The 25,206-nt window shown below is 35.1% G+C and overlaps 1 protein-coding gene across 1 annotated transcript; it reads left to right on the plus strand.

Moving 5' to 3' along the window:
* Positions 1-649: 649 nt before the first annotated feature.
* LOC117340510 (cytochrome P450 4F6-like) lies at positions 650-23,442 on the plus strand. The gene is made up of 11 exons (XM_033902269.1): positions 650-3,189; positions 3,928-4,126; positions 4,881-5,008; positions 5,376-5,500; positions 18,546-18,672; positions 19,057-19,192; positions 19,547-19,670; positions 20,368-20,563; positions 21,625-21,707; positions 21,840-21,905; positions 22,772-23,442. Exons 1-11 carry the CDS (start codon positions 3,034-3,036, stop codon positions 22,872-22,874), a joined length of 1,443 nt encoding a protein of 480 aa, XP_033758160.1. The 5' UTR covers positions 650-3,033; the 3' UTR covers positions 22,875-23,442.
* Positions 23,443-25,206: the final 1,764 nt, after the last annotated feature.

Below are 25,206 nucleotides of genomic sequence, written 5' to 3' on the forward strand. Positions count from 1 at the left end.
TTTGTAGAAATTTTTACTCTGAACCCCCAGGGGACTGAGGAGTTGGGTCCGATAGGGAAAATTGGGGTTAATCCTTTAAATCGCTATTAATCATAAAGTTACAAATGGATTTTAACTAAATTTGGTCAGGAACATCTTTGGGGGAAGGGGGAAAGAGTTTGTAAAAATATTGACTCAGACCCTTCAGGGTCCTGAGGGTGGGGCCAAATAGAGGAAATAGAGATTAGTCTTTAAATTGCTACTTATCATAAAGTTTTGAATGGATTTTAACCACATTTAGTCAGGAACATCCTCGGGAGAAGGGGAACAGAATTTGTATCAATTTTTACTCTGAACCTACAGGGGCATTAGGGGCGGGGCCTAATAGGGAAAATAGGGGTTTATCCTTTAAATCGCTATTTATCATAAAGTTATGAATGGATTTGAACCAAATTTGGTCTGGAATATCCCTGGGGGAAGGGGGAAAGAGAGTTTATATAAATATTGACTCTGACCCCCAAGGGGCTTGAGGGGTGGGGCCAAATAGGGGAAATAGAGATTTGTCTTTATATCGCTACTAGTCATAAAGTTTTAAATGGATTTGAACCCAATTTGGTCAGAAACATCCTTGGTGAAAGGGGAACAGATTTTGCATAAATGGTAACTGTAATCCTCCATCCCATAACTATGTATAACATCGCTGGACATTAAGGGATAAACACAATTCTTATGTAAAAATAGGCCCAAGGGTCTTTACCCGCCCTAAGGGAATTAGTTTCTTGAAACACAATTATGTTGTAAAAATAATCCGTAGGGTCTTTCAGTCCCTTAAAGAATATATGTGTTTTAACAAATTGAACATGAACATTATTTTGACGTTTGGTCAAATCCAACCAGGTGAGCGATACAGGCCCCATGGGCCTCTTGTTCTACAAAGTTTACTAACCGAGGAAGAACACGAACATTACACAAATTAATTAGACCTTCTATTCTTATCAGACAAGGAATGTACAGTAAAAATTGGCAATATGTATGTATGCAAGTTAACTTATTAAGATATCGCAATTAGCCATCTACTGTGAGTACTAAACGATACTGTCGGCTCTATTACATTCGATCCGGAAGTTAATTCAACTCTATGTAATGCCAGTTACCTGTAAAATGCCTTTTGATTATTAACTCGTTTTTTCTCTGTTTTTTTTTGTTTCTCATAAACTGGATGGTCGTTAACCATGTCCGACTTAAATATTTGTTTTCAAGTGCAGGGTGTAGTTAGTCGTTGGATCGTCCAATATGTCAGGATTGGGTGTCAGGTTATAGAGGTACATGTTTACTTAACAGATGATAACACATGTGTACACACTGGGCCTGATCAATGTTTACAATCTTGTAGTGATACACATAACGTTTTATTCATGACTCTTGCCTCAAACTCACTATCTACGGAACGTAATCGCCTAGCCAGCAATACCCGCAGCTTATACCACTGCATCACATCCCCGTGGATCAAATGAAATTTTAACCATAGTTATGTCGTTCTGAGGGCAATTTACCCAGGCAAATATGTATGTATATATACAAAAACATAGAATATGTTTCAAAACAATTATTCACGTTCTGTACAAATGTGTCAATCAAACCGTTGTTAAATGTTTTAAGTAAATTACTGTTCACATATCATTCTGGTTAGATCCAAAATCTAGAGACATTGTTATGACATAACTAAGTCAGTTTGCAACTACGGATGACATCACTGTACAAGGTTTTTGGAATTCAGTCACCATCTTGGGAAAATAAATCTCAAATTGAATTGTTTTATCGAAGGCACAAAAATTATTCTTAAAAATCATTAATTTTAAACTTACTAATAAATTGTTCACAATTGTCACCTGACCCTTATTTACCTCTGGGCCGGCATTAATACGTCTGTACCAGGCCGAATTACCGCATCTAAAATTCTGACCGTTATTTGTTTAACATGTCGGAATTTCGGAGCCTGCGACTATGGTCTGTTTTAATGAACGGCCAGAACTTTGGAGACTGGGATGATGTTTTGGTCATTTTAAGAGACGGCCTGAACGGTATAACGGGTTTATAAAGTGGATGGGGGTGTTGATGGTGTTGGTGGCGTTGGAGAAAGGTTGCTTCCTTTTCTCGTCCTCCCGTCCGTTCATCTGCCCGTAGTCAGTCAACTTAATTGTGGGGTGTATAATCGATTCATTACGTCAAACTGCCTTGTTCACAAGTGATCTGATAGACCTCTATCTGCTTGGTGCTATTTAGCGACGAAAGGAACGGAATTTAAACAGATTTTGAAAATGTCGGTTGCATTCCACAAGTTTTCAGACAGACCGGCATACCAGTAGAAAATCAATGTGGGGGGATGGCGAGCACATGTCGGGAAATCTAAACAAGTGAAAAACGAATGTAAAACTCTGCAACCGATCCTCCCTCATACATTGAAGATCATTTCACAAACCCTCGTTTGTGCGCTAATCAATTACCATTTACTATGACCATTTTCTTTGTTTTTTTTCTGTTCTCGAGGAAACATTGCCAATTCGACTGATCATAGAGAAATGTTATCGTTAATGCCGATTCATATCTGTATCAAAACTGTGGCCAACTACTGACTTTTGCTATGAGAAAATTCATTATTTTGTATACATGGGTTGTACATGACTGTTCAAATGAATGGTTTTTGACTAATTTTCAAATCAAAGGGGTCAAATATTAGAAACGAATCTTAGTAATCAATAGACTCATGGTCATGATATACGATTAACGACCCTCACCTTCTTTCAAAGCCACACATGCAAGATTGCTGAAAGCTTAAACGACTCGTTCACAATAATCGCAAGGTCAAGGGTCAAGATATCGGTCAGTGACATGAATAGCAAAGTGCTACCAGATATGACCTGCTATGACCTTGAACTACTTAGATTGTAAAAAAACGGAAGTAGATAGAAAGGCTATCATGATAATCACCTGTCCGATTTGATTACGCAGGATTAGCTTCGATATAACCATATTATAATTTATTATATTCAAGCGATGGAAACCTCACTACAGATCATATTAGCGATAGTCGTTGGCTATGCGTTATGGGTTGTTGTTCCTGCCTTGTGGAGATACTACGCCCTCTGTCAGAGGATGAAGAAATACGGAAACCCAGGCCCCGCCCATCCATTTTGGGGTCACGCAAGATACGTAAGTTTCTCAATGTAATTTTAATTTATGTCATCTTTAACCTGAAGTGTTTTGCAGAAGAGTTAAGGTATTAATAAGCTGTCAATATTTCACCCCTGATTCCACTACCTCGGTTCTTATTTTGAGATGCTTGCATTGCCCGAAATTAAACAACAATAACTGTCGAGATAATGACGAAACCACAATTCAAGCTCAAACTCGATTAAACGACGGCAAGTTATAAACAAAAATATAGATTCGCATGAATACATTTTAAAACGTTAAGGGGGTAATAAGACCAAACGCTTCGGAGTATAAACGTTTCTGGCTTTCATAACATGGTCTTACATGGTGGTGGATAAAGTAGAGGATATTTATCCCCCAGAAACACATGATGTTATTGTCTTTGTACGTTGTCAATAGTATTCTCTAAATCAGTCAGGCGTTCATGAAGTTTCATATTTTCAAGTAGAATATTGGAGGAAGCTTATTGAAAGCGTTCAATTGCACCCAAATTAATTTATGTACATGTACGTATGTGTAAGAATATGTTGTGTGCATTGTTATATTTTTGTCATTATTTGACTTGTTTACATGTACATTCTATAGTAAGATATCAACTTGATTGTCATTTATATCGTATCGATCACTATTATTTATCTTAAAATATAAAATGAATTATAATTTTAAAGAAATAAGCATCATACTATTAGATTTTAAAAATATTCATTTTTATATGGCATATTGTTTTCCTTTCAGTTCAACGATAACGACTCAATAACCAGTATTTATAATACGGTAGCTGAGAGGAGTCAGTCGAAGATGGTTGGATTATGGATTACATTTATGCCTTTAATACATGCAGTTCACCCAGACACAGCGAAGCTCATCCTCCAGTCTTCCAATCCGAAACCTGATGCGCCTGGACAACCATACAATATCCTGATGTCATTTTTAGGTTAGTTACCATAGTGTGTGTGTGTGTGTGTGTGTGTGTGTGTGTTTGTGGGGGGGGGGGGGGGGGGGGGGGTGGGGGGGGGGGGGGGGGTGGGGGGGGGGGTCGGGGGGGGGGGGGTTGGGGGGGGCATATCAACAGCTGAGGTAATTTAAGGACGGCATCCCGTGCTTGCGAGTGTTTTGGGAGGCTGCGGTATCTTCAACCTTAACGTGGTAGAAAATATCAAAAATGAGATTTTGCCAATAGTAAAAAGAACAGTAAACGATAGGGGCCTTACATGTGTACAAAGTTCTTTAGAGGTCATTGAAACTATTTTGAGGTATAAGCCCGAACAAAAAAATAAAATAAAATAAAAATTCCTCTGTAACTAAAAATGATATTTCCTCAGAAGTAAAAGTCACAAATTTGACAAAATGTGTACAACGTTTGGTACATATCATTTGAATAGTTTTCAAGTTATGTCCCAATTTTGATATCCCATGAAAACGGGTTTCACAGAGGAGCATACTTATTTGCGATTGAGAGAAGAAAATAAGACCGAACACAAATGTCTTTGTTTCCTGTGACATGATTAAACAAATTTGAATTGGTAAACGGGTAGGTAAAAATATTTTTTTTTAAAGTTACATAAGATCAATATTTTTTCTAGAGAGTTGATATAAAATCTAGATTGTATGAAATAGGATTTGTAGGATAGCATGTCACACAAAACCATTATAACTTTGATGTCATGTTGTCATCTCTGAATGTATAGGAGGAGGATTGGTCACCAGTAACGGAAGTAAGTGGCAGCGAAACCGGAAGTTACTGACTCCAGCCTTCCATTACGACATACTTCGTCCTTACGTCAAAGTATATAATAAAGCTGCGGATGTTCTGTTGGTAAGTTAGCATTTTTCACCATTCATTACAAATAATCAGCTATTCAAATATGTCGGTTGTCCGTCGTCCCCAAACCGTAAACAATCCTTGTTTACGTCATTTCCTAAGAAGTACTAGAACTAGAAATCTCAAACTTCCTATACAGGTTCCCCTTGGACCCTAGGGTAGCACATCTATTGCGTATTCTTTTTATAAAACACAGCACACATTTAAAATACAATTACATGTACCTCAGTAAATGTAACCAACAAATAAACATGCTTCATTAAAAACGAGGACATTCAACTCAAAACAAACATTTTCCATAGAGTAAGCTATCATGTTTGAAAAAAAACCCATTAAGAATTATTCTTGTTCTTAATTACAGAATACATATGCCAGGAAGATGGCGGACGGAGCGAAGAGTGTTGATATCACGGGGGATTTGGGGCTAGCTCTTCTGGACATCATACTGAAATGTTCCCTTTCCTATGAAGGAAATGTACAGGAACAGTGAGTACTGACTGTGTGTTTTAGGTCGGAATATTTTGGTTTGCTTACACTGTTGATTGGTCCTCTCAACTCATTACATCGCATAGAGCTGTTCCCAATATACCTTTAATTGCATGTATATATCTATTTTGCAAAACATATCCCTAATGTACCATTTACATACATATATTAACATTCTTTGTTGCATTTGTCTGTATGTCGTTAGTAAACCAAATTGTATTCATGAGACTGTATACTACAATTTACAGTGATTCGGTCAGTGTAGGAATACAGCTCCAGGTGTTGTAGGTTCAACAATGGCCGCCAGTTACTTTCGGTCTAGGCTGCCTAGAGAGCTTTGGAATGTTATCATTTATTTACAGAAGCCACAACGAAAAATAAAGCAACGTCACAAGTTATGAGAGTATTATTTTATAATTAGAAAAATGTAGTCAACACGAAATTACTATAAGTGCCATTCCTGATCTATACGAAATATGATCAAATTGTCAATGTCGTCACACTCACAGGGGCTCGTTCCGAATTTTCAGAAATGCAAGACACAACAATAAAAGTAAAGTATTTATGAAAAAAATCTTGCATAGATATCGGGAGTATCGACATGGTTTCAAGTTGTGTATGTGTAGGCCTACTTGATTTTAGTTTTGTGGTTATTCCCTGATGTCAAAGGCCTACCTTACAAAATCGAGCCCCTGTGAAGTTGAAAATCGTCTGCTAAGTTAGCGACACTGAATTGACCGGTTAGACTGGAATCTGTTTCGAACGAATTATCCTTGGAATCGTTTTCCCCTACTGTCAAGAGGACTTTCATGTAGAATTTAAGAGCTGATATTCTTCTTAAAATAACGTAAATCCAGTCGATAGAAACATGTTTCCGAGGAATCGAGTCTGTCCTGGGCAATGCCCGTTCAACGCGGCATCACTTCTAAATGTTAACTGTATATCATTGCGCAGAAAAAACGGTTTCGATTTTAAACAATAAGAACTTATGCAATTATGAACAATTTGACGATACCTACAAATGTATATGAAATAAAAAATAAAGCCAAATTTGTACAAAAACGATCTTATCTGCTTGCTAATTATTAATAACGTCATCAGGGACTTTATTATTCCTTCTGGAAATTTCGGCTGTTCCGGTATTTGAACTTGATGACGTCAGTGATAGAGTAAGCGGCAAATTTAAACGCGTCATAACCTTCAGTAAATAAAAAATCTTTATGAATGCATTGAACTGTTACCAAATGGTAGTATACAGTCGATATGAATACAATTTGGGTGACAGATAAATATTTCATGTGGCCCTAACGGGCGACATTCTATTTATCTGTCACCCAAATTGTATTCATATCGACTGTATACTACCATTTGGTAACAGTTCAATGCTTAAAATACCTACTATTGCAGAAATATTTACACAATCTATCCCTTATCAACAAATGTTGACACAATGTACCCCTTACGTACAAATGTTGACCCAATATACCCCCTAAGGTTGAATATTTACACAATATACCCCTTACATAGATATGTTCACAGACTATACCCCTTACAAAGTAATGTTGACACAATATGTCCCTTATATACAAATGTCTACACAATATACACTTTTGCTTAAAAATATTGACGCAATTTACCCCTTTTATGGAAACTGTTGACACAATATACCCCTTACATATATATGTTCACACACTCTACACCTTATATACAACTGTTCACACACTATACCCTTATATACAACTGTTCACACACTATACACCTTATATACAACTGTTCACACACTATACCCCTTATATACAACTGTTCACACACTATACACCTTATATACAACTGTTCACACACTATACACCTTATATACAACTGTTCACACACTATACCCTTATATACAACTGTTCACACACTATACCCCTTATATACAACTGTTCACACACTATACACCTTATATACAACTGTTCACACACTATACACCTTATATACAACTGTTCACACACTATACACTTTATATACAACTGTTCACACACTATACACCTTATATACAACTGTTCACACACTATACACCTTATATACAACTGTTCACACACTATACCCCTTATATACAACTGTTCACACACCATACCCTTATATACAACTGTTCACACACTATACCCCTTATATACAACTGTTCACACACTATACACTTATATACAACTGTTCACACTCTATACCACTTATATACTACTGTTCACACACTATACCCTTATATACAACTGTTCACACACTATATCCCTTATATACAACTGTTCACACACTATACACTTATATACAACTGTTCACACACTATACACCTTATATACAACTGTTCACACACTATACACCTTATATACAACTGTTCACACACTATACCCTTATATACAACTGTTCACACACTCAACACCTTATATACAACTGTTCACACACTATACACCTTATATACAACTGTTCACAGACTATACACCTTATATACAACTGTTCACACAATATACCCCTTATATACAACTGTTCACACACTATACCCCTTATATACAACTGTTCTCACACTATACCCCTTATATACAACTGTTCACATACTATACACCTTATATACAACTGTTCACACACTATACACCTTATATACAACTGTTCACACACTATACACCTTATATACAACTGTTCACACACTATATACCTTATATACAACTGTTCACACACTATACACCTTATATACAACTGTTCACACAATATACCCCTTATATACAACTGTTCACACACTATACCCCTTATATACAACTGTTCACACACTATACACCTTATATACAACTGTTCACACACTATACACCTTATATAAAACTGTTCACACACTATACCCCTTATATACAACTGTTCACACACTATACACCTTATATACAACTGTTCACACACTATACACTTTATATACAACTGTTCACACACTATACACCTTATATACAACTGTTCACACACTATACACCTTATATACAGCTGTTCACACACTATATACCTTATATACAACTGTTCACACACTATACCCCTTATATACAACTGTTCACACACTATACACCTGATATACAACTGTTCACACACTATACACCTTATATACAACTGTTCACACACTATACACCTTATATACAACTGTTCACACACTATACACCTTATATACAACTGTTCACACACTATACACTTTATATACAACTGTTCACACACTATACACCTTATATACAACTGTTCACACACTATACACCTTATATACAACTGTTCACACACTATACACCTTATATACAACTGTTCACACACTATACCCCTTATATACAACTGTTCACACACTCAACACCTTATATACAACTGTTCACACACTATACACCTTATATACAACTGTTCACACACTATACACTTTATATACAACTGTTCACACACTATACACCTTATATACAACTGTTCACACACTATACACCTTATATAAAACTGTTCACACACTATACCACTTATATACAACTGTTCACACACTCAACACCTTATATACAACTGTTCACACAGTCTACACCTTATATACAACTGTTCACACACTATACACCTTATATACAACTGTTCACACACTATACCCCTTATATACAACTGTTCACACACTATACACCTTATATTCAACTGTTCACACACTATACACCTTATATACAACTGTTCACACACTATACACTTTATATACAACTGTTCACACACTATACCCCTTATATACAACTGTTCACACAATATACCCCTTATATAAAACTGTTCACACACTCAACACCTTATATAAAACTGTTCACACACTATACCCCTTATATACAACTGTTCACACACTATACACCTTATATACAACTGTTCACACACTATACACCTTATATACAACTGTTCACACACTATACACCTTATATACAACTGTTCACACACTATATACCTTATATACAACTGTTCACACACTCAACACTTTATATAAAACTGTTCACAGACTATACCCCTTACATACAACTATTCACACACTATACACCTTATATACAACTGTTCACACACTATACACCTTATATACAACTGTTCACACACTCAACACCTTATATACAACTGTTCACACACTATATACCTTATATACAACTGTTCACACACTATACACCTTATATAAAACTGTTCACACAATATACACCTTATATACAACTGTTCACACACTATACACCTTATATACAACTGTTCACACACTATACACCTTATATACAACTGTTCACACACTATACACCTTATATAAAACTGTTCACACACTATACACCTTATATACAACTGTTCACACACTATACACCTTATATACAACTGTTCACACACTATACCCCTCATATACAACTGTTCACACACTCAACACCTTATATAAAACTGTTCACACACTAAACCCTTATATACAACTGTTCACACACTAAACCCCTTATATACAACTGTTCACACACTATACACCTTATATACAACTGTTTACACACTATACCCCTTATATACAACTGTTCACACACTATACACCTTATATACAACTGTTCACACACTATACACTTTATATACAACTGTTCACACACTATACACCTTATATACAACTGTTCACACACTATACCCCTTATATACAACTGTTCACACACTATACACCTTATATACAACTGTTCACACACTATACACTTTATATACAACTGTTCACACACTATACACCTTACATACAACTGTTCACACACTATACACCTTATATACAACTGTTCACACACTATGCTCCTTATATACAACAGTTCACACACTCAACACCTTATATACAACTGTTCACACTCTCACCACCTTACATACAACTGTTCACACACTCAACACCTTATATACAACTATTCACACACTATACCCCTCATATACAACTGTTCACACACTATACACCTTATATACAACTGTTCACACACTATACACCTTATATACAACTGTTCACTCTACACCTTATATACAACTATTCACACACTCAACACCTTATATAAAACTGTTCACACACTATACACCTTATATACAACTGTTCACACACTATACCCCTTATATACAACTGTTCACACACTATACACCTTATATACAACTGTTCACACACTATACACTTTATATACAACTGTTCACACACTATACACTTTATATACAACTGTTCACACACTCAACACCTTATATACAACTGTTCACACACTATACACCTTATATAAAACTGTTCACACACTATACACCTTATATACAACTGTTCACACACTATACACCTGATATACAACTGTTCACACACTATATCCCTTATATACAACTGTTCACACACTATACACCTTATATAAAACTGTTCACACACTATACACCTTATATACAACTGTTCACACACTATATCCCTTATATACAACTGTTCACACACTATACACCTTATATACAACTGTTCACACTACACCTTATATACAACTATTCACACACTCTACACCTTATATACAACTGTTCACACACTATACACCTTTTATACAACTGTTCACACACATACACCTTATAGCAACGTTCACACACATACACTTATATACAACTGTTCACACACTATACACTTATAACAGTTCCACACTATATACCTATATACAAAGTTCAACCATATCACCTTATAACAATGTTCACCACAATAAGCCCTTATAACAACTGTTAACACTATACCCCTTATTACAAATTGTTTCACACACTAACACCTTATAAACAACTGTTCACAACACTATAACCATATAAACTGTTCACACACTATCCCTTATATAAACTGTTCACACACAAAAACACCTATATACAACTGTTCACCACTACACTTAATACAACTGTTAACACACTAACAAACCCTTTTATACAATGTTCACACACTTAATACAAAACCCTTTTATACAACTGTTTCACAATAATACCGCCTCCTTTATACAAACTGTTCACACACTATACACTTATAACAACTGTTCAACCCCTATACACGTATAAAAACTGTTCAACACTATACCCTTAGATAACAATGTTCACACACTAAAACAAACCCTTAATACAACTGTTCCAACACTATACACTTATATAAAATGTTCACACACAATACCTAATAACAATGTTCACAAACATCACTATATACAACTGTTCACAACTATACCCTTAACAACTTCACACAATAACCTTATATTTAAACTGTTCACACACTAACACCTTATACAACTGTTCCACCCCATCCCTTATATACAACGTTCACACACTATACACCCTTTTTATACAACTGTTTTACACACTATACACCTTATATCAACTGTTTTACACACTATACCCTTATATAAAACTGTTCACACCTATCCACTTATATACAACTGTTCACACACTCAACACCTTATATACAACTGTTCACACAGTATACACCTTATATACAACTGTTCACACACTATACACCTTATATACAACTGTTCACACACTATACCCCTTATATACAACTGTTCACACACTATACACCTTATATTCAACTGTTCACACACTATACACCTTATATACAACTGTTCACACACTATACACTTTATATACAACTGTTCACACACTATACCCCTTATATACAACTGTTCACACAATATACCCCTTATATAAAACTGTTCACACACTCAACACCTTATATAAAACTGTTCACACACTATACCCCTTATATACAACTGTTCACACACTATACACCTTATATACAACTGTTCACACACTATACACCTTATATACAACTGTTCACACACTATACACCTTATATACAACTGTTCACACACTATATACCTTATATACAACTGTTCACACACTCAACACTTTATATAAAACTGTTCACAGACTATACCCCTTACATACAACTATTCACACACTATACACCTTATATACAACTGTTCACACACTATACACCTTATATACAACTGTTCACACACTCAACACCTTATATACAACTGTTCACACACTATATACCTTATATACAACTGTTCACACACTATACACCTTATATAAAACTGTTCACACAATATACACCTTATATACAACTGTTCACACACTATACACCTTATATACAACTGTTCACACACTATACACCTTATATACAACTGTTCACACACTATACACCTTATATAAAACTGTTCACACAATTGACCCCTTATATACAACTGTTCACACACTATACACCTTATATACAACTGTTCACACACTATACCCCTCATATACAACTGTTCACACACTCAACACCTTATATAAAACTGTTCACACACTAAACCCTTATATACAACTGTTCACACACTAAACCCCTTATATACAACTGTTCACACACTATACACCTTATATACAACTGTTTACACACTATACCCCTTATATACAACTGTTCACACACTATACACCTTATATACAACTGTTCACACACTATACACTTTATATACAACTGTTCACACACTATACACCTTATATACAACTGTTCACACACTATACCCCTTATATACAACTGTTCACACACTATACACCTTATATACAACTGTTCACACACTATACACTTTATATACAACTGTTCACACACTATACACCTTACATACAACTGTTCACACACTATACACCTTATATACAACTGTTCACACACTATGCTCCTTATATACAACAGTTCACACACTCAACACCTTATATACAACTGTTCACACTCTCACCACCTTACATACAACTGTTCACACACTCAACACCTTATATACAACTATTCACACACTATACCCCTCATATACAACTGTTCACACACTATACACCTTATATACAACTGTTCACACCTATCACCTTATATACAAATGTTCCACCTTACACCTTATATACAACGAGTCACACTCATACACCTTATATACAACATGTTCACACACTATACCCTTATATACAACTGTTTCCACACTATACCCTTATATACAACTGTTCACACACTATACACCTTATATACAACTGTTCACACAATATACCCCATTATATACAACTGTTCACACACTATACACTTTATATACAACTGTTCACACACTATACACTTTATATACAACTGTTCACACACTCAACACCTTATATACAACTGTTCACACACTATACACCTTATATACAACTGTTCACACACTATACACCTTATATACAACTGTTCACACACTATACACCTTATATACAACTGTTCACACACTATACACCTTATATACAACTGTCACACACTATACACCTTATATACAACTGTTCACACACTATACACCTTATATACAACTGTTCACACACTATACACACTATATACAACTGTTCACACACTATACACACTATATACAACTGTTCACACTACACCTTAAAACAACTGAATTCAACTTAATTATATCTGAACAAACACTCTTATATACAACGTTCACACAATAACACCTAATAAAACTGTTCAACACTATAACCTTATATAAACTGTTCCAACACTATACCCTATATACAACTGTTCACACACTTACACCTTATTACAACTGTTCACAACTTCACCTTATATACAACTGTTTTTACACACTAACCTTATAACAACTGTTCACACACTATACACCTTATATACAACTGTTCACACACTCAACACCTTATATACAACTGTTCACACACTATACCCTTATATACAACTGTTCACAACATACACCCATTAATACAACTTTAAAACTGTTACCATTATATACAACTGTTCACACACATACACTTTATATACAACTGTTCACACTCAACACCTTATATACAAATTTTCACACACTAACCCTTATAAAACTGTTTACAACACTATACCCTTATTCAACTGTTCACACACTTATTTCCTTATATAAAACTGTTCACACACTATCCCTTATATACAAATGTTCCACATTACCCATTAAAACTTTTCACACTTACCCTTATATATCCCTTTCACACACTTACACCTTATATACAACTGTCACACATAACCACCTATATACAAACTGTTCCACCTAAACACCTTATATAACTGTTACAAAATAACCTTATTACAACTGTTCAACACATATACCTTATATAAACTGTTGACACATATACCCTTATATACAAACTGTCACAACATAACCCTTATACACTGTCAACCTATACACCCTTTTATCAACGTTCACACATCCTAACCTAAAATACAACTGTTCCATATAAACCCTTATATACACGTTCACCTATACACCTTATATACAACTTTCAACACTTACCCTTATATACACTGTTACACACTAACCCTTATATACAACTGTTCACCACTATCCCTTATTACACTGTTACACACTATACCCTTATTAACAACATTCACACACTATACCTTATATAAACTGTTCACACAAACCCTTATTAAACTGTTAACACTATACACCCTTATATCAAAATGTTCAACTTTCACCTAATACACTTTCAACACTACCCTATAACACTGTTCACACACTATACACCTTATTACACCGTTCACAACCCTATACCCTTATAACAAATGTTCCACACAATAAACCCTATATACAACTTTCCACACTTATACCCTATAACAACTGTTCAGATACCCTTATATAAAAACTGTTCAACACTTACACCTTATATACACTGTTTTACACACTTCCCTTATATCAATGTTCACACACTATCCCTTATAAACTGTTCACACACTACCCTTATATCAACTGTTCACACACTAACACTTATAAACACTGTTCACACACTATACCCTTTATATACACTGTTAAACCATACCTTATATACAAATGTTCACAACTAACCCCCTTAATACACTGTTCCACATATACCCTTTATACCCAACGCAAAACCACAACTTTAAATACCCTTATAATGTTTCAAAACTATCACCTTTTACAACTGTTCACACTTACACTTATAAACAACTGTTTCACCACAATCCCCTTTTAAAACAAAATGTTCAACATTCCCATTACCTGTTAACATACTGTCAGCCACACTTTCCTTATATACAACGTTCACCCACAAAAATACCCCTTATATCACTTTCAACACTATACCTTATAACCCCTTTCACACATTTCACCTTAATACACGGGTTTACAAAAACTATCACCTTATTACAACTGTTTTACACACTAACACTTATAACAAAATGTCCACACTTACCCTTATATACAACTGTTTTACAAAATAACCCCTATATACACTGTTCACACACTATAACTTATATACAATTTACAAAAACCCCATATCAACGTTCCCCAAACCCCCAACCTTATATCATTTTAAAAACCCCTTTCCCCCCCAAAAAAAAACCCCCAAACCCAAAAAACCCCAACCTACACCTTATTACAACTTTTACACCTAAACCTATATACAATTTCCCACATATACCCTTAAAACAACTGTTCAAATATACCCCTTTTTAAAAGTTAACCCCCTTACCCCCTTTATAAATGTTTCCCCCCCCTTTTTATCATTTCCCCCTTTAACCCCTTTTTAAAAGTTCAAACCTTTTTTTTAAAAAAAAATTTTTTATAAATTATTAAAACTTTAAAATTTTAAAATTTTTATAACAACTGTTTCCCCCTAAACCCCCTTTTTAAAAAACCTTTTACAAAAACACTTATATAAATTTTTAAATTAAACTTAAAAAATTTAAAATTTTTTTTTTTCCCCTTTTATTTTTAAAAAAAATTTTTCCCCCTTTTTTTTTTAAACCCTTTTTTTTTTTAAAAAACAAAATTTTTTTCCCCCAAAAACCAAAAAACCCACCAAAAAAGAAAACCCCGGAAAAACCCCCAAAAATTTACAAAGGGCTTTTTAAAAAAATCGGGAAATTTTTTTAAAATTTTTTCCAAAACAAAAGGGGCCTTTCCCCCCTTTTTTTTAATTTTTTTCCCCTTTTTCCCCGGCAAAAATTTTTTTTTCAAAAACTTAAAAAATTTAAACGTAAACCCTTTAAAAAAAATTTTTTTCCCCTTTCCCCTTTTTTTAACCATTTAAAAAAATTTTTAAATGTTTAAAAATTTAATTTAAAAAAAAATTTTTTTTTAAAAACCCCAAAATTTTTTTTGTTTAAACCCCTTTTTTTAAAATTTTTTTTTTTTTAAAAAAAATTTTTTCCCCCCCTTTTTAAAATTAAATTTAATATTTAAAAATTTTTTATTTTTTTAAAACCCTTTTAAACCCCCAAATAAAAATTGGGAAAAATTTTAAAAATTTTTTCTTGGAAAAATTTGGGTTTTTTGGAAATTTATTTTTTTTTAAGGAAAAAAATTTTTTCTTTCTTTTACCCTTTGAAGACATTAATAGGGTTGTAAAGTTGGGTGAATAATTCCCCAATATTTCAAAAATAGTAAGGAAAAGAAGTTACATTTGTATATGCTTGTTATGCTGTTAGAGTCTTTAGGTTGTACATCATCCTATCCAATATCAAGGGCTCTGAAAACGGGAGCATGATACGCCCGTCATCGGAAATTCTACCACAGGAAAATGTAACATCGGTGACGGGCGTATAAAAACACCTAGTGTATGTTGTACATAATTGCTTCTTGTTGAAGTAAACAAAATCTTGGAGGAATTGAATAAGAAATAGAAAACTTCTTGCATGTTCTACACAATGCCCATATTCGGCAATAAAAAAGGCATAACTCTGGTTAAATAATCACGAAATTCAGTTATCGAGCTCGCATGGGCTATTGTGCCATAGAATATTTGAAGATAGTTTCATAAAAATCGGTTGATGAATAAAGGCTAGAGAGCGCTAACAAGAAAACATTCATGTACAGTGGCAGTGGTGCTGTTCGCCATGGCGGCCATATTGGATTTTGTAAGGACCATCTTAAGATCATTACAGCCAATTTTACTCAATGTTACTAGGGAAACTTGAGAAGAGGTTTAAAATAGGTGTTGTTCTGGAAAACCGTGATTGGGCATTCATGTTACAAAATGGCCACCATCTCTGCCATGTCAAAGTTTTTACCATGTCGAAAAATAACAACACTTATTTTTCTCCCCTTCCATAACATCATCACCAATCTCCAGCTCAATGGCACAAGTGGAACTAGAGAAAAAGTTAAAAATGTGGTTTTTAAGATGGCTGTCATGGCGGCCGTCTTTGATTTGGACCGACCCAAAAAATAACAACACTTGGTCAGAACCATCGCACAATCATTTCTGGTAAGTCAGAGCTGAATCCCACTGGTGGAACTTGAGAAGTTTGAAATAGGTGTTGTTAAGGAAAACCAGGATTGCTCAATCATGTTACAAAATGGCCGCCGTGGCTGCCATGTAAGTTTTTACGAGATTACAAAATAACAACACTTTTTGCTCCCCTTTCAAAACATCCTCACCAATTTCCAGCTCAATGGCACCAGTGGAACCGGAGAAGTTTAAAAGATGGCTGTCATAGCGGCAATCTTTCATTTCGGACCGAACCTGAAAATGACAACACTTAGTCAGAACCATCTGATGAGTATTCTAGGAAAGTTGCAGCTCATTCTCAGGAGTGGAACTTGAGAAGAATTGTGAAATGTGAAAAGTTTATGCACGGTGCACAGCGAACGACGACAGCCGAAGCTCGATGACTGACCTAATAAAAATGACAAATTAAAATTCCTTGCCAGCCAGTAATTTGATAAAAGAAACATATGATGCTATAAACAGATGATCTGAAAATGACATTTCTGGCAGATTTCTTTCGGTCACTGGTATTTGTTTTCCACAAAAACTGGACCTACACAATAAATGACAAAGTGTCACATTGATGTGAATTAGCAAAGATTCATCTAATAATTGGCAAGACATTGTGATAACAGGGACAGGTATAAACAAACAACGATCACTATGTGATACATAAACAAAAGGCATTATATCAAAATTGTCGTGATATGCCACATAAAAATGCCAGTTTCATAAATTCCTTTACCCGGTTGGTTGTTACAAAACTATTCTTTGGCAAAAAATACCATCTCGTATAAGTAACAATCTGACGTAGACTATGGAGGTCACTTTTATCTTGGTACAGTGTTCCATGGTACATGCTGTCCTGGAGGTTGTACATGATGTCTGCTGACGGGAAGGAGTATAAACGCCACATTGATTATGTACACGGATTTGCGGAGGACATCATAGCTAAAAGGAGGAAGGTGTTGGTAGGCATGCCCCTTCTTTCTGGGTGTTTAATCTATCGTAAAGAATTCAAGTTATGTTAAAATCTCTTATTCTGTAAACCAGGCTTTCATACAATCAGTCCTGATAGTAAATTATCATATAATTATGATCAGCACGTGTTTTCGGTCATCTTTAGTCGAACACTTTTATCTTCAACTAAACACGACTCCAGGTGAGATGACTGGAGCATGTTCCTTTTTCCAAGGTATATTAGCTAGGCATGACGTATGTGCATACAAAATGGAACAACAGAGATTTCTCCTGAGGGGTTTCATCTTTATTTAATACAGAATAACCAATGTCGGTCTGACTACTTGTACTCGTTTTTGTTGTTCTGAATATATCACCTTTGTTCTATGCATCAGCTGGAGGATCCTTCACTTCTCAGTAACAAGAAGAAATTGGATTTCTTAGATATATTGATGACGGCAAAAGACGAATCCGGGGCAGGACTGACAGACGAGGAAATTCGGGATGAGGTCGATACATTCCTTTTTGCAGGTAACTGTTTTTCATTTTGTTTAGATATTATTATTTTTGTACGTGAAGTGTTACTCGACTGTTTGTCCAGCGTAAATATTTTCCAGGAAGTATCTCAGTGCTCAATAGATCCTTTTGATAATTGATAGACTTAGCAATCATTATTTGTAATAGTGATTTCTTGAACAGTTATGTGGTTTGACAATTTGCTCATAAATGCTGCCTGCAAGTGTACTTTTTAAAGAGGATATCGATTTCGAGAACTCATATACATTTTCTCGTAACATTTTTCACTTCATCTCATCTTGATGTTGGTATTTATTGTTCATGTATAAGCTACTCAATTTTCACGTGTAATCATTAACTTCTTTGTAGGTCATGATACGACATACGCAGCACTCACATGGGCCTTGTACAACCTGGGAAAGTACCCAAAGGAACAGGAAATCGTGTACCAGGAGGTGTGTGACGTCACTGGAGATCGGCAGTATATCGAATGGTAAGGAATGCTATATGAAACATAAGCCAATATCACCGTAAACAAACGTTTTAAAGTATATTAAACAATCTGCTGTATTTCGTCAACATTTGTCCGTATGTGTGCCCATACGTCTAATGGATGGTCCCTACAAGGTCCGGTTCCTCCGTAAGATAAGATGTTGTTGGTTGGAGTAATATTTGGGAGATACCAAAGGAAAACGTACTTTAGGTCAAGTACTTTTAATAGTGATATCATTTAATTTGCTCAAGTTACGAACGATTTTTGTTTTAATTGTAGGAACCTGGAATGACCTTAATGAGGTTGTGGAAACTTATAGGGTCATCATTTCTTCCTAAAATGTACATATTTGCCCCCCCCCCCCCCCCCCCCCCGCCCCCCCTTTTACTTGTTCAATATTTCTCCCTCGCCCATAGTGTGATTTCTCTTTCAACCCCTAGAGTATGACACGTAGCACATGCTGGCAACAAGGAAAATGACGTCAGAGCACCTATCATCGATTATATAACTTGTTTCGCAAGTGCTGTAAAATAAACAAAGTTTACACTACGTGGCCATATTTATTGGCTGATATTCAGTGAAGGTTAACGTATAACCGTCAAAGACATTGAATACCAGGTGAGCGATACAGGGAAATAAAAAAAAAAATTCGAAATATTTAAGATAATCAGTACCAGCTTTATCTTAAATTTTGCAGGGATGACCTCTCTAAGTTAACTAAGACGACAATGTTCCTCAAGGAAAATTTACGGCTCTATTCCCCTGCAGTAACCACGACTCGGCTACTCACAAAACCCCTTGAGCTGGAGGGACAAACATTTCCTGTCGGATCTACTATTGGGATCAATTTTGCCGTACTACATCGCCACCCTGATGTGTTCGAGAACCCTGCAGTAAGAATAATCTGTGATTTTATTGGGGAAAAAAATCCTCTTAATGTTTTAATCCATATTAAACGGATATGTTTTCTGACAAAAAAGAAACGATAATGAGCCGCAGTACAGCTCAAACGAGTTCAGGAGGTAGAGAAAAATGTCCAGAAGGTAAAACTTAGAAGTCTCTTAAAGCTGGCAGTACAAGTTAAAAAGATGTTTTCTATTTGTTAGCATTTTGTTTAACAAATAAAAAAAAACCACGGAATTATTCATTATTTCTAACAAACAATGTTACAAAATTTTAATTAAAAATGAAGGGCACTTTAGAGCAAAATGTTTAAGATGCAACAGTGTCGGGTATACACTGCTTGACAAAACTACCAATACAGTAATACAGTATATAGTAATGTACATTGGTTAATACAAACAGAGGAAGCAAAACATTTACAATATAATGATTGCTTACTAGATGCAAAATTACGTATCAAATACGGAGGTGGACAAACCTCTTCTTCGAGATATAATTGATAATTTATTAACTTTGAATTTAGAGGGAAAACCGCTCTTTTTATAAAAATGTACACCCGTCTCTTCTCTTATGCCGACAATGTAGCATGTGGTTTTGAAGATAATTAGAATCAGTGTTTCGAATTTTTGTTGAGTTGTCATGGCAAACACAAATTATGATACACTAATCCGTCTTTTCCAACACTATATGTACGGAGAACAGGAATATTTTTATTCAGACACATCAAAATCAACAATTGGGAAATTGCAATCAATATGCTTACATCAATCGATAGATTTTAGATATAAGCTGCCCATGCCGATTGCATTGCAAATAACGAGACAATCAGCTGGTGTTGTCATGTCTTATAAACTCGGTCGGAAGTTCTGTGTACAATTTGATTCGTCAATCTTTTCACCTGGTGCCGTACCGAACAGATGATTAAGAAAATTAAAAATTGGAAACATTTTCGCCGTTGACAAATGTGTTAGTGCATGGAACAACAACTCGATGTAATGGCTGGTCAGGTGAGATTGTCATCAACTTGTAGGAATTTTTTTTTTTTCCTCAGGAATTTCGTCCAGAAAGATTCCTTCCAGAAAATGTAGCCAAGAGAAGTCCATATGCTTTTATACCGTTCTCAGCCGGCTCAAGGTTTGTATCATGATGTTCTATCCATATCTCATATTTGTTACACATGTTCACGAATGTTAATTATCTACAATACAATGCTTTATTTTCTATTCTCGAATATCATCAGATTGTTTATGTTGTCATCCGTTTCAGGAACTGTATCGGGCAAAACTTCTCAATGAACGAGCAGAAAGTGATCCTCTCCAGGATCGTAAAAAGGCAAGTAAAACAGGCTCTTCATCAGAATATCCAAAGTAAAAAATATATTCTTTATCAAAATACCCCAAATAACAATAATTTTATGTCACAAAAAGAACTCAGTTTCCGGACAGATTGCCATTCCGCACTAGTTTTGTATTATATTCTTTTTATAAAGCACAACGTGTGTAATTATATTCTTATGCAATTGTTCGCATCAATTCACCAAATAAGCCTCAGATATTTTAGAAAATGGAACGATGGATTTATAAACTTTGCACGGCCCTGATTGCGTCACAACAGGTGTGTGGTTTATTAACTGAACATTGCAATTTTAAAATCGACAAGAAATAAGCCTAACCAGGAAATGAAATGGCAATATCTGCAGAAATCATAAGTAAATACATCGTACTTAATCTATGATCAAATGACACTTTTAAGTTCCGGCTTCTCCAGTGACTATATCTAAGTGCTGTAATAATATTGTGTGGGTACTTCTTCAGTATGGTTGTCCGTCTGTCTGTCATAATCCTGTCCTGACAAATCATCGTGTAGTTTTATCTACGTTAAAAAAAATCATGAATGTAGGCATCCCACATTTTGCACATACGTCTTGATATTTGGATCCACCAATTTCAGTTAGGGTACCTCACCAAATCTTGTCTGGACAACTTAAATTTTCAATAACACTTTTTGAAACTATTCTAATTAAATCGTCCCTCAATAAAGTTGTGCACCTTGGCTTTTGTGTAAATCCGCCAACTCTTGTTGGAGTTATGTCCCTTGACCTGTTAGTAGACATAATCTAGGAAAATATGTACTTGGCACAGAAGTAAAACTTGTACAACTTAGCTTACGTATCTTTACTGATTGTTTTTACGTTTTAGGTTCAAAGTGATATTAGACGAGGATCACGAGGTGATTGATTTGATCAAATTGGTGATAGAACCAAAGAATGGAATCAAGATCCGCTTCGAGGAGCGACAGTGATTTACAGACACTTGACGGACTGGACCAGTTATTTATTTGTAGCTCAAAAGGATCGGGGTGAAAATCCTTTTATTGATGAAATGATGCATCTTAGTTTTGTTAAGAAATTTGATAAACGCACAAACGAATAGTTGATGCTGCTGAGGATTCTTGATATTGCTAAAGCAATACATGTCCCCTACCGGTCCCCGATAAAAATAGTTGTAGTGACCATGACCTTGACCCCAAAACCCTGAAACTAGAACTTGACCTGTAGCTACTGATACTGAAGTTTAATTCTTTCAACAACATACCCTGAAGTATGGTTTAGAAAAGTGCGGAAAACTAAATGGACGGACGGACGGACGGACAGACAGACGGAGAGATAATCGGTTTACTGTTGCTAAGGGCCAAAGTATCGATACAACAATAAAACTCGAATGTCATGTCGAATTCTAGTTGAATCGGTGTTTAATACCAATCCAAATTACGCCAAGTGTTAGTTAGTTTGATATTTGTTATTCATTTTTCATTAAAGAACACATTTTTAGCTCGTCTCTTTTGCTTATGTTGTCACTCCGGCGTCGGCGTCGGCGTTGGCTTTTCAAATGTTAATTTTTTGGTGCAAGTGTTGAAAAGCATAATAATTTATTGTAATATGGTCCCTGTGGGGGTTAAATTATCCCCTGCCGGACTTAAACTAAAAGATTTTTTGGGGAAAAAACAGATTTTTTTGGATTTTTTTTGGACTTTGGAAATTTCTGCGTTAAGTTTTTCGTGCAAGTGTTAAAAGGTTTTAATACATCACTTTATAATTGTATTAGGGTGCTGATAATTGGCAATAAAGTCCCTCTGGATTTAAACTATCCCCTAGCGGAGTTAAACTTTAAAAATTGTTGGTTTTTTTTTTCAAATCTTGGGACTTATAACATTTTTGCCTTAAAGTTTTAAAATGTTTTGTGCAAGTGTTGAAAGCTATTAACACATCACTTTATAATTGTAGTAGGGTGCTGATATTTGGTAAAAGAGTTCCTATGGAGTTACACTATCCCTTCTAGGAGTGTAAAACTAAAACAAAACTATGTGAGAATGCTCGTATTAGGCAATTTATACCGTTACACATTTTTTCAATGGAGACAACTCTCATTAGGATAATATTTTATCTAAAAAATGAAGAAAAGGGTCCAAAAGCAATTATTACATATATTTATTCAACCTACAACAGCATAGCTTGTCTCCCGAATGTTTGTCAATAAATAATTTACATATATAATTGGTATGGTTTTGAAAATTGCATGAATACACAATACACAATCTGATCAAGTAAATAATATAAATATTATCAATGCAATTTGGGAAACCATACCAATAAATATATTTTAATTATTTATTGACAAACAAGATTTTTTGTTCTCCAACAGCTCTTGTTATAATTTTGGATCGGAAACATGCTTAACGCTTATATTCTTTTTCCAAATGCTGCTTTATACTTATCACATTCTGGCAAGTCCCCTTGTTGCTCGGGGTGGGTTAAATCTGTCTAATATGGGATAGGGAAAGTGAACTGGTACACGTGATGACGTTATAACTCGTGCATTTCACACTTCCTGACCTTTGACCTTTACACATATATACGACAGGTTGACAGTTACTGTAAACATGTCCGACACCGTTAACATGGAACACAGCCCAGGAATATTATTCAAGATTGACGACATTATGAATACTAGTGGGAGAGGGTGGTTGACATTTAGTAATCGCTTTGGACCCTAACCCATGTTTAAAGATAAGTTATACGGCGATACCTCGATAGTTACATCTGTCAAACACGAACTGGTAAGGGCAGACGACGAATTTTCATTTACGAAATAAATGGACTTAATTGCATAACATGCCTGGGATACATGAATGTGTCGAAAATACCCGATCACTAAACTACAATAAACACGTACTTCAATATGGCGACAATAACACTTGTTATTGCAGCGTGTGAAATATTCGATGGAAAGATTAAATTAGTATTTTGTAAGATCAAATTGGGACAAAATGGTTGTTTCATTGTATATAGTGCTCCTTGACCTATTGTCAGAGTCGCCTACCAACAACTAAACCTCCATAACGAATTTCCTCACTTAATAATTTCCTCGGGTAAGTTTGCCACCCTTGCATACCGCCATATTATATGATATACACACGTTCTAAATCACTACTTTGGTCGTCGTGGAACTCACTAATACTCTTGTTTTTAGAGACTGGAAACATCCATTTCTACTGGCACAGTAAAACAGTTACACTTTAGTGATTCCGTGCACTGAACAGATCGATAGTTATTCAGAGATATGTGCAAGATGTT

Source organism: Pecten maximus, chromosome 13 (genome assembly GCF_902652985.1).
Source record: "Pecten maximus chromosome 13, xPecMax1.1, whole genome shotgun sequence".
NCBI lineage: Eukaryota > Metazoa > Mollusca > Bivalvia > Pectinida > Pectinidae > Pecten > Pecten maximus.

Bases quoted from the DNA above. Each gene is read 5' to 3' on its own strand.
- LOC117340510 (XM_033902269.1), top strand. From the start codon at position 3,034: ATGGAAACCTCACTACAGATCATATTAGCGATAGTCGTTGGCTATGCG. The intron at 5,501-18,545 runs GTGAGTACTGAC...ATCTTGGTACAG, and splicing joins GAAGGAAATGTACAGGAACA to TGTTCCATGGTACATGCTGT. The intron at 18,673-19,056 runs GTAGGCATGCCC...TCTATGCATCAG, and splicing joins CTAAAAGGAGGAAGGTGTTG to CTGGAGGATCCTTCACTTCT.